This window comes from Microplitis mediator, chromosome 5 (genome assembly GCF_029852145.1).
Source record: "Microplitis mediator isolate UGA2020A chromosome 5, iyMicMedi2.1, whole genome shotgun sequence".
In the NCBI taxonomy this organism is placed as follows: domain Eukaryota; kingdom Metazoa; phylum Arthropoda; class Insecta; order Hymenoptera; family Braconidae; genus Microplitis; species Microplitis mediator.
The window spans coordinates 7712369-7728322 of record NC_079973.1 but is presented as its reverse complement, the minus strand read 5'-3'; the positions used below and the strand labels follow the sequence as shown (position 1 = coordinate 7728322).

Here is a 15954-nt window from a genome sequence, read left to right as displayed (position 1 = left end):
TTTAAAAACAAGAGTAGCATTTAGTAGTAATAAAATATTTTTTTTTTAACGCATACTTATCAATAACAAAGTAAATTAAGATATGCATATTGAAATAATAAAAACCTGCATAATTAAAAAAAATTCTACCGATGAACTAATACATTTTTATTTATTAAAAAAAAAAAAAAAAAAATAATGAAACATTTAAAAAAAAAACATCGAACTAGAGTAATATATAAATTGTATATCTAATTTATCAACTAATTAGCTTATAAATTTATTTTATCAATATTTAAAAACTCGGAATTAATTGATAGCGTAACAAGACTATTTATAATTAATAATAATAATAATAATTAATATATTTTTCTGCTTACGCATCAAACATTATCAATTTGTTCTATATGCGCGTACAAAGATATATAAATAAATGAATCTCACTCTCTAAACTAATTACATTTTTTTTTAAATATTTTTTATTTAATAAAGCGTTTTTAATTATTAAAAAATTTTACTCCGGTTCGTAAAATTTAAGTTCAGCAACTAAGTGGAATAAAAGTTCAAATATTGAAAAAAAAAAAAAAAAAAAAATTGATCTGCAGTAAATTTTGTTATTTTTAAATTACCATAAAGGCATTATTTTCATTATTGTTATTGTTATTTTTATTATTTTATTATTATTTATAATTGACAAAAAGCAATGGCCCTATAAGGCATTAATTGTTGATATGATTATCGTTAGATAATAATCAACATTTAAATGATAAAACAATTTAATTACTTATCATTTTTTTCAATCGTTGAAAATAATTATCTGTAATTATAGTAACTAATTATAATTATAATCATTTAATCATTAACATGCATATTTCGTTTTATTATAATTCAAAAATCTATTTAAATTCAGTGTGACCTGATTTGCTTTATTGATTACACAGCCAAATATTTTTAAATATTTTTGATATAGTTATGTTTATAATAAATAATAATTGGTTGTTATTAATTATTGTTTATTTGTTTTTTTATTTTTTAAAGTTTTACTGATACTATTTAACTTGTAATCAAATTAAATAATATAGTAGATAATTAAAATAACAATTATTTTTTATATAAAAAAAAGTAAAATTTTATTTTATCATTTTATCCAAATGGGAAGATCTTTTTTTTTGTTTATTCTCAAGCTAAAACACTTACAATTACTCCACCGGGACCAGGTAGAGATGTAAAGTGAGTCAATTCCTGATCAATTTCCCGGGCGGCCTGACGGCCTTCAGTGATAGCCCATACGACAAGAGATTGACCTCTTCTGCAATCTGAAAATATATTTATTTATTTAATTACATACTTATTTTTGAAATATATAAATAATTATTACTAAGTATTATTTTATTTTTATTTAAACGATTGAGTAAAAAAAAAATCTTAAATTAAAAAAAAAAAAAAAAGATTTTTATTTTAAGTGTAATATCAATCTCATTCGTCGTAATGGAATCATGTCAATCATAAATTGGATCCGTATGTTTAAATCATCGATTGAATACACTTTTTATTTTTATACAAACTTTAAATTTATTATAGATAGTAGGAAAATTTTAGATGAAAAAGTGATGATGAAAAAATCGAACGTGAGAGAGATTCGAACCCAGTTCGTTCAGATTTGGAAGAAAAGATGCGAGCATACTGCGCACTAAGCTACGAGTAGGTAATGCTAAGGGGACTCAAGTAAAACTAATGGATAGATTGGTGTGAGAAATTTCTAAGTTTTTTTAATATTTAGTTAATTTTTTTTTTTCGGTCAGATTACGAGAAATTGAGTGACAATTTTACGTCAAATGTCAAAAATTTTCCGGTAAATTTAGAATAAAATATTTTTCTACACAATATTAAGTATTAAAGAATTTGTAATTGTAAATATGATGCAATTTATGTAACTATATGTAATGAAGTAATGACTAATTTGAAAAACGAAGTAAAAAATTTCTAGTTGGTTCTTTTTAGATGCGAAATATCGATAAAAAAATTTTCAGTAAATATTGTATTTTTTGTAAGTAAACAGTGAAATTCTAGAATAATCTATTGAACAATAAGATAGGTAATAATTTTTTTTGAAAATTTAGATTTAAATTTCTAGATTATTTTAAATGGCGGGAAATGCGATTGAACTTAAAACATGACCAATGATCAATTTTTAAAGGATCAATTATCGAACTATTTTTTTACCTCACATTCTTATACTAGTTCTTACTCCCGATCAGGTTCTTTACTATGATTTGGCTTGAATAATTAGAGTGTATCTCGGCTTGGAAAGTAGAAAATCCATCAGGGACTGAGCAAGTGGATAATAGCTTGTTGGAAACCCGAAAGATAACAAGTGGAGGAAGCCCTTTCAATAGGTTATGGGGAGAAGTTGCGTCCCACCACTTCCATAAGCCACCATGTTAACCAGCGCTGTGGTTAGATATCACGCGCAATGAGGATTTTTGATTATACCTCCGGTTAATGTCCACCTTAGTCGTCACTCGATTATATTTTTCGATTAAGAGTGTCGTCTGGGTCGGAAGATGGGGATGACCTTGCAGCGCGTATATACCCAAAAGGGCGCGGAAACGGCCTCCCGTAAAACGGAGGTGGACTTTGGTCCAGTTACATTAATTAATTATACTAGTTCTTATTCTTGAGCGCCTTCTAAGGAAGGCAGGGGAAGAGACTATGTCTCTTCTCGACGAAATGGTCTGTCTACTGAGCATGAAATCGGCAATACTGGAGGACCAACCGAGTCGCTACAAAAATTAATAAGTGCTTGGGTTCCATGGCAATAGGTTAGTGGCTCTTGGTTCGGTCCCACACGCAAAAGATCATATTGATCATAGAGATATGCCAATAACAAGTTAAAGCTTGATATTTTGATTATATTATGGTAGTAAAGGACACTCGCTAATCGAGCGCAGAAACAGCTATGCAAGGAGCAAACATTGAAAAAAAATCGGCCTTAAAACCAACAGCTTGGTTATGTCAATTAATTATACTAATTCTTAATTATAATTATAATTATTATAAGAAAAATTTTAATTCTATTCTTTACGCACCTCCTGCAGCATAAACTCCAGGTATACTTGTTTTATATTTGCCTGCCACTGTTTCGTAATTGCCACGTCCGTCCAATTTTGTATTTATATCTTCTGCAATATATTTTTCTGGCCCTAAAAATCCCATAGCCAGTAAAACCAGGTCACACTTATAAATCTGTAAATAAAATATAAATAAGAAATTACAATAAAAAATTTTCTAATATTTTTATACTAAAGTTCAAAAATACTAAATTAGTCAAAAAAATAGCATTTTAATTACTAGTGTTATTTCTTTTTAATAAAACTGTTGAACAACGTTTTAAAATATTTATAAAAATTTTTTTTTTTGTGATTAATATTAAAATTTTTTTCCATCTAATTCCCTGAATAATTATAATTGTTAATAATATAAATTTACAAATGCATCAACTGTATATCTTATTATTTTATTTCGCATCTCACTACTTATTTACTTGTGAAAAAAAAAAAAATTACCTTTTCAGATCCTTCAACTTCATCCATTTTCCATCGACCAGCATCATCTTTAGTCCATTCAACCGTAACAGTTTTAATACCCGCAACATTACCGTTGCCGTCATCTAAAAATTCTTTACTAAGTGTACTAAACTGTCGCGGATCACGTCCAAATTTAAGTGTAACTTCTTCATGTCCATAATCAACTTTAAATACACGTGGAAATTGTGGCCATGGATTATCATCAGCCCGTTTAACTGGTGGCTCTGGTAGAATTTCAAAAGTTGTTATTGACTTAGCTCCCTGTCTCAATGACGTAGCAATACAATCACAACCAGTATCACCACCTCCAATAATAATAACATCCTTGTCTTTAGCAACAAGTTTCATATTCATCGGAATATTATTACCCATTTGTTTTTTTTGCCAATGCTCCAAAAAGCTAACAGCAAAATGTATACCCTCAAGATTACGTCCAGGTATAGGTAAATCACGTGGCCACGTAGCTCCAGTACATAATAATACAGCGTCATGATTATCTTTTAATTCTTGTGGTGATATATCTTTACCAACATTAATACCAGTCTTAAAAACAATACCCTCAGCAGCAAGTAAAGCAACACGTCTCTGTACAACTTTTTTTGACAATTTCATTGTTGGTATTCCGTACTGTAATAATCCACCAATTCTATCATTTCTCTCATAAACAGTAACCAAATGACCGGCTTTATTTAGCTGATGAGCAGCAGCCAGTCCAGCAGGTCCAGATCCAACAATAGCTATTGTTTTTCCACTTCTGACAGCTGGTGGATGTGGTGTTACCCAACCTTGTTCAAAAGCATGATCAATTATTGCACATTCAATATTTTTAATTGTCACTGGCGGCTCAGAAATACCAAGTACACAAGCACCCTCACAAGGAGCTGGACAAACACGTCCAGTAAATTCAGGGAAATTGTTTGTTTGAAGTAATTGTTTAAGTGCTTCTTGCCAATCTGAATTAAATACAAGATCATTCCATTTAGGTATAATATTACCAAGTGGACATCCATGGCTACTTTGACAAAATGGTACTCCACATTCCATACAACGTGCCGCTTGAACACGTAACCCTTTTCTTACACCCTGGAAATTATAAATTTCGTCCCAATCTTCAACTCTTTTTTCAACAGGCCTATAATTAGCAGTATGTCTTTTGTACTTCATAAAACCTTTTATTTTATCTAATTTACGTTGTGCTAAATCACCATCTTCAATAGAATCCTCAATATCTTTTATCTCTTGTTGATTTTTAGCATTACCATTAATAACAACATTTTGTTGTTGATTTGCTTTATCTTCAGCCATTTGTTTCAAGGCTCGTTGATATTCATAAGGAAATACTTTAACAAATCTTGTTGTTGGCTCTGGCCAAGTTAACAATAATTCTTTAGCAATTAATGAACCGGTTTTTTCAATAAATTCTTCAAGTAACTGTTTAACATAAGCAATATCATCTTTATTATTAAGCTGCAATAATTCAACCATTTCAGGATTACATTTACTTTTAAATGAACCATCAACATCAAGTACATAAGCAATACCACCAGACATACCAGCAGCAAAATTACGTCCAGTTAATCCAAGTATAACAGCACAACCACCAGTCATATATTCACAACCATGATCACCTACACCTTCGACAACAACAACAGCTCCACTGTTACGTACACTAAATCTTTCAGCAGCAATACCACGGAAATATGCTTTACCCGATGTTGCACCATACAAACAAACGTTACCAACAATAACATTTGCCTCTGAATTAAATTCTGATTCTTTTGGTGGATAAATAACAATTTCACCACCACAAAGACCTTTACCAACATAATCATTAGCATCACCTTCAAGTGTTACATGAACACCTTTTGTTAAAAATGCACAAAAACTTTGTCCAGCTGATCCTTGTAATTGTATATTTATACTGTGCTCTGGTAATCCTTCTTCACCATAATTCTTTGATATAAAGTAACTTAATGTTGATCCAAATGCACGTGTTTCATTATTTATTGTCATTTTAATATTAACACGATTTTGATGACCCTCAAGAATAAGTTTTGCTTCTTCTATCAATTTATTATCCGGACGATTTTCTAATTGAAAATCTTGTTTTACTGTTCCACCTCTTATATTTACACCAGGACGTAATTCTAATGCATTACGTAAAATTTTTGATAGATCAAGTAATTTAGCTTTTTCAATTTTAATATCATCACGTACTTTAAGTAAATCTGTACGACCAATTAAATCCTGAAATTTACGTATACCAAGACTTGCCATGTGTGATCTTATTTCTTCAGCGAGCATAAAGAAAAAATTAATAACATGTTCTGGTTTACCTGTAAATTTACTACGCAAAACAGGATCTTGGGTTGCAATACCAACAGGACATGTATTCAAGTGACATTTTCTCATCATTGTACATCCCATAGCAATTAATGGAGCTGTACTAAAACCAAATTCATCAGCACCAAGTAATGCTGCAACGATAACATCAAAACCAGTTCTCAATTGTCCATCAGCTTGTACAATTAAACGTGATCGTAAATTATTCAATGTTAATATTTGATGTGTTTCAGCAACACCTAATTCCCATGGTAAACCAGCTGCTTTAATACCTGTCCAGCTACTGGCACCAGTACCACCATCATGTCCAGATATAACAACATGCTCAGCTTTACCTTTAGCAACACCTGATGCAACAACACCAACACCAACTTCTGATACTAATTTAACGCTTATACGTGCATTTGGGTTTGCACATTTTAGGTCATAAATCAATTCAGCAAGATCTTCAATTGAATATATATCATGATGAGGTGGTGGGGATATTAAACCAACTCCAGGTACTGAATGACGAGTTGCAGCAATATCTGCTGTTACTTTATAACCAGGTAATTCACCACCTTCACCAGGCTTAGCACCTTGAGCCATTTTAATTTGCAAATCATCAGCATTTGCTATATAACTTGATGTTACACCAAAACGCCCACTCGCTATTTGTTTTATTGATGATCGTTTATTAAATTCGGGATCTTGATTCAAATAACGATCAGCATTTTCACCACCTTCACCAGTATTGGATTTACCACCAATACGATTCATTGCAACAGCAAGCGTTGAATGAGCTTCTATTGATATACTACCAAAACTCATTGCACCAGTTACAAAACGTTTAACTATTTCTGAAGCTGCTTCAACTTCATCAATAGGTACTGGATTATCTGATTTACGTAATTCTAATTGACCTCGTAATGTACAATATTGTACTGACTCCATTGTTGATTTACGATAATTTTCATATGAATTTTTATTTTTAGTTGCCACTGAATCTTGTAAATTACTTATACTTACAGGATCATTTATGTGTTTTTCACCACCAGCACGCCAGTGATAAATACCTGGATTACGTAATACCAGCATATCAACAGCTTTTTCAATGTAAGTCAATGAATGACGTTCGACAGCATCTTTAGCTAAAATATCAAATGTTACACCACCGATACGTGAATGTGTACCACGGAAACATTTGTCAATAACTTCATCAGCAAGACCAACAGCTTCAAATATTTGGGCGCTTTTGTATGATTGTAATGTTGATATGCCCATTTTAGCCATTACTTTAGCAATACCACGTTCCATTGCTTCGGAATAATTTTTGTACAATATTTGATCGGTTAAATTTTTATCCAATACTCCGTCATCACGTAAATATCCAGCTGTTTCAAATACTAAATATGGACATATTGCATCAGTACCGTAACCTAATAATACACACATATGATGTACTTCGCGTGCTTCAGCAGTTTCAGCGATAATACCGACTTTCATTCGTTGTCTTGTTTCAATTAAAAAGTGATGAACAGAACCCACTGCAAGTAACATACTTACGGGTATTCTATTAGGTCCACCTTGTCGGTCAGATAATACTATTAATTGATAACCATCTTTTGCTGCTTGATTCGCCTCATTATCAACACGATGAAGTGTTTTTAAAAATCCTGATGCACCTTCTTCTTTTGGATAAGTTATGTCAATAACAATTGCCTTCCATCCACGATAATTTGTACATTTAATAACTTCTAAGTCAAAAATTGATAATATTGGGTGGGGTAAAAATAAACGATGGACTTGCGACTCATTTGGCTCGAGTATATTACTCTCAGGACCAATTGGACATAATAATGACATCACTATTTTTTCACGGAACGGATCAATTGGAGGGTTCGTTACCTGTAATTAATAAAAATATAACTTTATTGATTATTTAAATTAATTTATTTTATTAAATTAGGATTTATTCGAATTAAACAATGGAAAAGTATCAGTTGCTTGTTCTTTAATTATCTATAACAATAATTTAATGCCGTTTTGGTAAATACTTATAAACTGTGTATCTGAAGACGAACGAAAATAAAAAATCGGTCTATCGGTTAACCCTGCGGGCCAGCCCCAAAATTTCCCGCTCAACGAGCTCGAAAACATTTTTGTGAATACATTTTCGAGCTCTTCGAGCTCGCAAATACTTTTGTATGCCATTGTTTTGTAAAAAACCATTTTTTAGCATTTCTTTCTCCCACGATATCTCGCGAACGAATCAACCGATTTTGATGGTTGAGGCAGCAATCGACGTATTTTATCAAGTTCTAAAGCTGATCAAATTTTGAAATTGATATATCGAGTCGTTTTTGAGAAATTTCAAAAAAACAAAAAAAAAAATTTTTTTTTGAATTCTTTCGTCAACGGTTTCTCTTGAACGAATGAACCGATTTTGATGGTTGAGGTGGCATTCGACGCGGCTCATAAAGTATTAGAGCTGATTAGATTTTGGAATCAATCCATCGAGCAAAATAAAAGTTATCCAAATAAAACATTTTTGAAAAAATTTTATTTTTGAAATATCTCCGAACGCACCCTACTGATTAAGCTCAAATTTTTACAGCTTCAAGATATTAACAAGCCGCGTCGAATGACACCTCAAAGATCAAAATCGGTTCATCCGTTCAAGAGTTATGAATATTTACATACATACATACGTACGTACGTACACACCTACATACACTCGGACATCATCGTGAAATTAGTCAGGATAGCTTCCTAGAACCTCAAAACGTCAAAATCTGATAGAAATTCGGTTTTCGCAAATCGGACCGAAACCAATAACTTCCCGAATTTTTGAAAATTTTCAATTTTCTTAGCGGGAAGTTAAAAAAAACAAAATGAAAAGTAAAAATCGACTGGATCTAGATTTCTGAAATTTTTAGCCTAGGTGCTAGTATGTCCACCGAAAATTGCAGGCCACCCCAACCTCCGGAACTATTCCTTAAGTCACCCTTAAGCTGTCAAATTTCATGAATTTTTTTAATTTTCGTTGCGCGAATTATGTTCTGATCTTCAGGTAGATTATAAGTTATATTTACAAAAACAAAAATATCTACAGCTTAATAAACCTCCGAAATTGATATAAATTTTTAATTTAAATATTTACTTCAAGTACTCTCAAATGAATAAATATTTACGAGTGACATAGTAGATAAGTTTTAATTTCCATTACTAAACAATTACTAGATTTTTTTTTTTTTTTTGAACGCAAGTAAAAATACATGAGTGGTACAGTCGACTTTGTGATAAACTTTCCTCTTATTCAAGTACTAATATATTTTAATAAATTGATTGTTGAAGATGAGCTCGCGGTTAATTCGCCGATACTTAATAAATAAAATATTGTATTTAAATATATTTTTGGTGGTACATACAAGAGTTAATTGAAAAATGGAAAGATGGGAAACAGGAATGTGAAGTGCACTGGCTACTAGTCAAAACGATAAGAGGAACACTAGTCAAAGAGATTTGTGAGTTTGTCATAGAGAATAAGTGGAGAGATCTATAGAAACAAAGTGGTTGATAAAAAGTATGCGGAGAGTATTGGTGATGATAGATATTAAGGAAAAAATTTGTAATATGAGAGAAGTGTTATGTTATTTAGTAAGATAATTTATATACAACATGTTGTATGGAAATTGCAAATGCTCCTTTAAAAATTTTATTTCTAAACCACTTTGTAGACACTTAATATATTTTTTAAAGTAGTTAAATTTATGATGTAGAAAATAAAACGATGCTAAATTATCTTTTTACGTAATTAAAAAGTGGGTAATTGGTTTCAATAGACTATGAAATAGCAAATAATTATACAGTAGGCACTAACAAATGTTTGCGATAATAATATCAGAAATTAGTAATTAAGGGCATTCTCAGACAGTGCCCCCCACTTTTTAAAAATATGCATTGACTTTTAACTGTCATAACCGTGTTAAAATTTTATTAATTAATTAAAAAAAAATTAAAACCTTAATTGAAAAAAGGATAACGTAGTCGTAATTTCGTTAAGATATAGAATTTAAAAAAAATTACTTACAATTGATATCAGTTGGGAGTTAAACGAAATTTGTTGAATAAATTTTAACCAACAAAATTTAAAAATTCGAATTATAAAATTGACATGACAATTTTACTGAAATTTATTTAACGAATTTTGTTTAACTCCTAATTGACATCAAGTGGAAATAATTTTTTTTAAGTCTATATGTCGGCGAAATTACGACTACGTTGTCCTTTTTTCAATTAATGCTTTAATTTTTTTTTAATTAATTAATAAAAATTTGATACGCTTATGACATGTGAAAGTCATTGAAAATTTTTAAAAAGTTGGGGGCACTGTCTGAGAATGGCCTTAATACATTAGTAATAAAACAGTAGGTAACTGCTATAGTCCTTTGATAACAAAATTTATTCAATAAATAAATAAATAAATAAATAAATAAATAAATAAATATAGATACTGAAGTTTACCTGAGCAAACAGCTGCTTGAAATACTCATAAATAAGAGGTTGAAATTCTGACAAACACGCCAGTGGAGCATCATTACCCATTGATCCAAGAGCTTCTTTTCTAAATACAAAATTAAAAAATATATAAATATTGCTAATTAGAAACGATGTTTTGTTTGCCTTAGGAAAATTAAAATAATTTTCTTTTCACTTTGAGACACTGAGAGCCAGTTTTTCAAACCGGGCTTATTTTTATCCAGGTTTAAATTAATATTGCTAGTATATCTATACATTAATAATATATAGATGTACCAGAAATAATAATTTAAACCCGGATCAAAAATAAACCCGTTTTGAAAAACTGTCTCTAAATATACATTAAATATAAAAAATTTTCATCATATTATGATTCTATCAAAATTGTAATAGTAAAGTTTAGAGTAACTTTATTAATTTATAAGAAAAATTAAATATAATGATCGCTCTTTACTTTAATAAAATTTTAATTTTATTAATTAAGGTAACTTTATTGACGAACACGAAAAAAAACTCAATTCATGATGTTGTGAAGTTCAAAAATTGTTATCAAGGATAAGGAAAGAAAAAACGTTTTTTATTAATCCTAAAATTAAATTTAATAAATCCTTGAATGAAATATCTAAAAATAGAAATCTGAAGCTTATTCTATAAGCTTTATTATATGTCCTTATTATACATTAAAGTTTATTTTGTGAAGTTGAACATGCATTTGACAGAATCGGGTTAAGACTTTTTGTTGAAAAGTTATTCAGAGATAAATCGATAAAATCTATTTTATTGTTTTTTTAATGCCATATATTTTATAAATCTTACGCATCTTTTAACTAGATAAAGATGTTTATCTATATAAAAAAAATTTTATAAATATGTATAATTTTGTAGCTTTGGGTTTTTAAATTTTTCTAAAAATTTGTCAACTTTTTCTATCGATTAAAATTAATTTATTTGAATTTTTACAAATTTTTATCAAGTCACTCTAGAAATGTAATTTTTTTTTTTCACTAGTCGTAACTTTACGAAATTTTTTCGAAAAAATTAGAATTTTTTATCTGTTAAAAATATGTAGAGAATTCTCTGGCGTATTTTCCATAGTAATTTTTTTATTTTTAGGTTTCAATATTTTTTTCTCAACAGGGTGGCAACAAAGAAATTATTTAAAAATTCTCTGATATTTCCCGGTTTTACATTAAAGTTTGTCATACTTTTCCCTGATTTATAAATTTTAGTCGTATAATTAAGGTATTGAATGTTTTGAGTATATTTTAGTTTCTGAAAATCCAACTGTTCGCATTCTTCAATGGTTTCAAAATAAGAGAAAAGTAATGGCAATTGTTTACAATCACAGCTCTACCTATTTTTGGCAATAAAAAATCGAAAAATGCATATTTTTAAACTTTTTTTTTTTTTTAAATATTCTACTTTTCGGCGCATTTGAAGATATGAATTCATTAATTTGAGAAAATTTGATTATCTATCAGCAAATTCGATTTATAACATTCAAAAATACATATTTGTGATGTTTTTGTTGAAAATTTTGTAAAAAACAAATTTTTTTCAGTTATCATATATTTTTAAAATATTGAATGAAAAGTTTAATGATTAAAATAAATATATTATTAAAAAATTTCGAAATTTTTAGTTGTCGCAATTAAATTCCCTGATTTTTTTTTAAATTCCCTGATATTTATCGGTTGCATTAAATTCCTTATGATTTCCTGATGTTCCCGTTTTTCCTGTTTATAACCACCTTGTTGTACAAATATAATATTTAATTTTTCAGAAATTTTATAAATGAAAGCACTGCTAATTTTATAGCTTCCATTACATAATAAGTCTTTACATTTTTAAAAAAAGAAAATATATTAAGCGGATAAATACAAAATTGAAGCTTGTGTTTAATCCCTTCTTTCAGAATTCTATGATTACAAAGTTATCAAAATCAACAAATTTATCGTACGAAAAATAAAAAAATATCAATAAGTGAATTACACAGGAAAAAAATATTTCTTAGCACAGGAAATATTTTTTAGTATAAATTGAAAATAAAAATTTTTTCAGGACTAGAAAAATTTTGGTTTCAATTCGTAGTGCAAAATATTTTTTGGAGCAAGTATAAATTTTTGGCTCTAATAAATACTTTTTTTGTGTGTAGTAAGGTTTTAATAAAAAATTAAATTTCAAAAATATTGAATAAATTCAATGATACTCAAGCAGTCATGTAAAGATGCAGGTTGTTATTCATATCTTTAATATATATATAATAAATTAATTATACGTACTTTGTTTCTAGCATAGGTAGAAGCAATAAATTGAGAGTTTCTATAGTGTAAGCATATAATTGCAGACGTTTGTCACCTCCCCATGTACGATCTACTCCACGTAAATCGTAATTCAAGCCATGTCTCTTAGAATCTTCTGCACCATGGTCAGTTTCGTAAAATCCATTAGTGATGTCATTGGCAGCATGATGAGCTGAGCGAAGATGATTCATTGTAATCTAGTTATAAATAAATTAATGATTATTTTTAATTTTATCCCAACTTTAAATTTAAAATTATTGTTAATAATAAATAATAACTAATTTGTTGCGTTTTAAAATTGTGTAAATGTGTGGATGAGTTAATGATTATTCTGATGAAAATAATATGACAATAAATATTTAAGTTGATTATTAAATAAAATAAAAAAAAAACAATAATAAATATATGTAACTTAGAGATTATTAAAACCAAAAGCTTCATGAAATGCTCAAATGCTCAATGAAATTTTTTAACTATAAGCAAATTATTTGAAAAAAAAAAATAAATAAATAATTTATGATGTGCACTAAAAGAAAAAAAAATTAGCGAAGCATGAATAAAAAAAAAATATTGGAAAATAATTTTTCCAGTTTCCAGTGCTTAAAATATTAACGTATTTTTATTTTTTCAGCAAAATAATATTTTTAAAAAAATAATGAAACGTGCTTCGTGCATATGAAAAAAATCTACCTTTTATTGATAAAAAAAATTAGCAAAATACAAACTCCTAAAAATAAAATAAAAATTTATTTTAAGTAAAATAAAAATAGTAATAAAAAACAATCCACACTTAATTTATCCAACTACAACAACAAGAACTTTTTGTTTTGATTTTTTATTTTTTTTTATTTTATTTGACTCACCATCTGATTATAACACCAATGCCGTCAGCACACAGGGAAATTGGAAGAAAAAAAAAATTAATTCGAATTATTATGGCCTGATTGAAAAATGTTAATTAATTTTTTCTTTTTTTTTTAACATTAAATTAATAAAACTGCGGGAAATATATTTGATTGTAATTAAAATATTACCAATATAATGCAAATTTAACATCAATAATAATAATTTAAATTACAATTATCCTATTTTCTCAAGCATGTTTATTTTAATTGTAATTTAAATAAAATTTTTAAAATGCATCGAGATGAGAGAAATAATTGACAATTTAAATTAAAATCTATAATATTAAAAAAAAAAAAATAAAATAATACAGATAAATTAAAATATATGACATTAATTATTATAATATTTAACAAATAAAATGAATAATGAATATTGTAAATATATACATTGTATGTAATGTCGATATTTTAGCTGTCATTATAACAAAACAAACAACAAGCATGAACGTTTTAATCAATAATGATGATATGTCTTAAGATTGGCAAGAGTAATAAAACTAATAATGTACAAAGCATACGATCAATAACTTGTTAAAGTTTGTGTGTCAATAGACAATTAATTCCATTTAATTATTTAATATATTTATAAATATATTTGTTTTAAATTCGTTACCCGTAATAATCTTTAAATTATGATACCTGTTCTTCAAGCCATTTGGAATGTGGTCTACTTCTTGCAATCTGTAGCTTGAGTTCAACATCTTGTATGATCTGCTTTGTTTCAGTGTCGACCAACAACATTCTGCCAGGCTTCAAGCGACTCTGAAAATAAAATATTATATTCAATTATTTAAAAAGTACATTAATCCGATTTATCGAACAATAAATATGACAGCACTGGATGACGGTCCTACTGCTCTATACAAACCCAGTCCCTAAATATAAATTATACACCAAAAGTGAATATGATTATAAAAAATAAATAAATAAATAAATAATAATAATAATAATAAATACATGATGACTCCCTAGCTCATAAAAAACGGATACTAAAAAAATTACAATTGTTCAAATAATCTAAGTTAGAAATGACGTTCTGTTTTTACATTTATCATTATTATTTTATTTTTATTTATTGCATATTTTTAAATATCCAGTTGATGTAAAATCAGAATGTCAGTACATATTTATGTAAATTTTAAATTATCATTGTTTTTAGTCACACAAAACTTTATGATAAAATAAAATCTTATGTGACTTTAAAAAACACTGTATTTAATAATCACCTTTAACTTGAAAAAAAAAAAAATTGTGCATAATTGCATTTAAAATAATAATAAATTAAATATTTTGCAAATGAGTGAACTATTTTTGTTAATTAAAAGGTGATTACTATTGTATTTAATTAATAAAAATGGAAAAAAAATAATAATAATAAATGTAACAGATATTAAAAAAAATAAATAAATAATTAGAAATGCGAAAACTATTTTTTCCCATGGAATCCACAAAAGTTTATCTCCACAATCTTGATTGGGTTGTCAAACAGCAACTCGTGAGCCACACTTGAGAATCTTGATAATTACTATTATTATTATTATTTATATATACATATACATATATTTATTAATAAATGTATATGTATAAAAATAAGTATATATTTTATATATAAAAAAATATTATATATAAAATCCTAAGCGCTGAAATGACTCTATTATATTTTTAAGATGTATAAATTTTATGATCAAACTGTTGATTTGATTTAATTTTTTTTTTTTTTTAAATTTGACCAGCAGAATAGAAGATAATGCCAAAGAGTCAGCTGTTAATGGTTCTCCCACATGGTTGGATTGTTGTCACACACGTTAATTCCATCAGTTTACCTTCAGGACAACATTGCTGGGTGGAGTGTCATATACGCCCACTTCAGACGCCATCACCATCATGTTATCCTTAGTGACGTAGAAGCGCGATGGGCGTAGGCCATTTCTGCCAAACAAAAATTTAAAAAGGTCTTTGTATTACCACCCTTTGGATCGCTCATTTAATGATCGGCTGAATAATTGTCGTTTCGTTCGTTTGCCTTTGTCCCGGTACTCTTTAAAGACACAGTACCTACCGAAATTTATCCATTACCTTATTAATATGTCCTTTTTTTTTTTTTTTTAATTTTTTTTTTAAATCTGGACACGGATGGATTAATCGTTAATACTGCGTACTTATTTAAAGATTAAGATACTGAGGGATAGATTTTAATAATTTATTTAAATATAAAAAACATTTTTTTTATTCATGAATAATTTAAATAATCAAAAATTATTATTAAAAAATTAATAATTTATATTTTTAAAAATTACTCCCTCTGTATCTAAAATC

The 15954-nt window shown here is 28.1% G+C and overlaps 1 protein-coding gene across 4 annotated transcripts in view; it reads right to left on the bottom strand.

Annotated features, from left to right (window-relative positions):
* Positions 1–563: 563 nt before the first annotated feature.
* The window catches only part of LOC130668833 (uncharacterized), a 32886-nt gene continuing 17495 nt past the window's right edge, over positions 564–15954 (bottom strand). For all 4 annotated transcript variants that reach the window (XM_057471321.1, XM_057471323.1, XM_057471320.1 and 1 more), the window contains exons 10-16: positions 15462–15567; positions 14278–14400; positions 12713–12930; positions 10416–10515; positions 3546–7796; positions 3069–3225; positions 564–1295 (exon numbers count right to left, since the gene is read on the bottom strand). In XM_057471321.1, the coding sequence (XP_057327304.1) occupies positions 1159–1295; positions 3069–3225; positions 3546–7796; positions 10416–10515; positions 12713–12930; positions 14278–14400; positions 15462–15567 (5092 nt within the window). In that variant the 3' untranslated portion in view covers positions 564–1158. The remainder of the gene's footprint in view (positions 1296–3068; positions 3226–3545; positions 7797–10415; positions 10516–12712; positions 12931–14277; positions 14401–15461; positions 15568–15954) is intronic.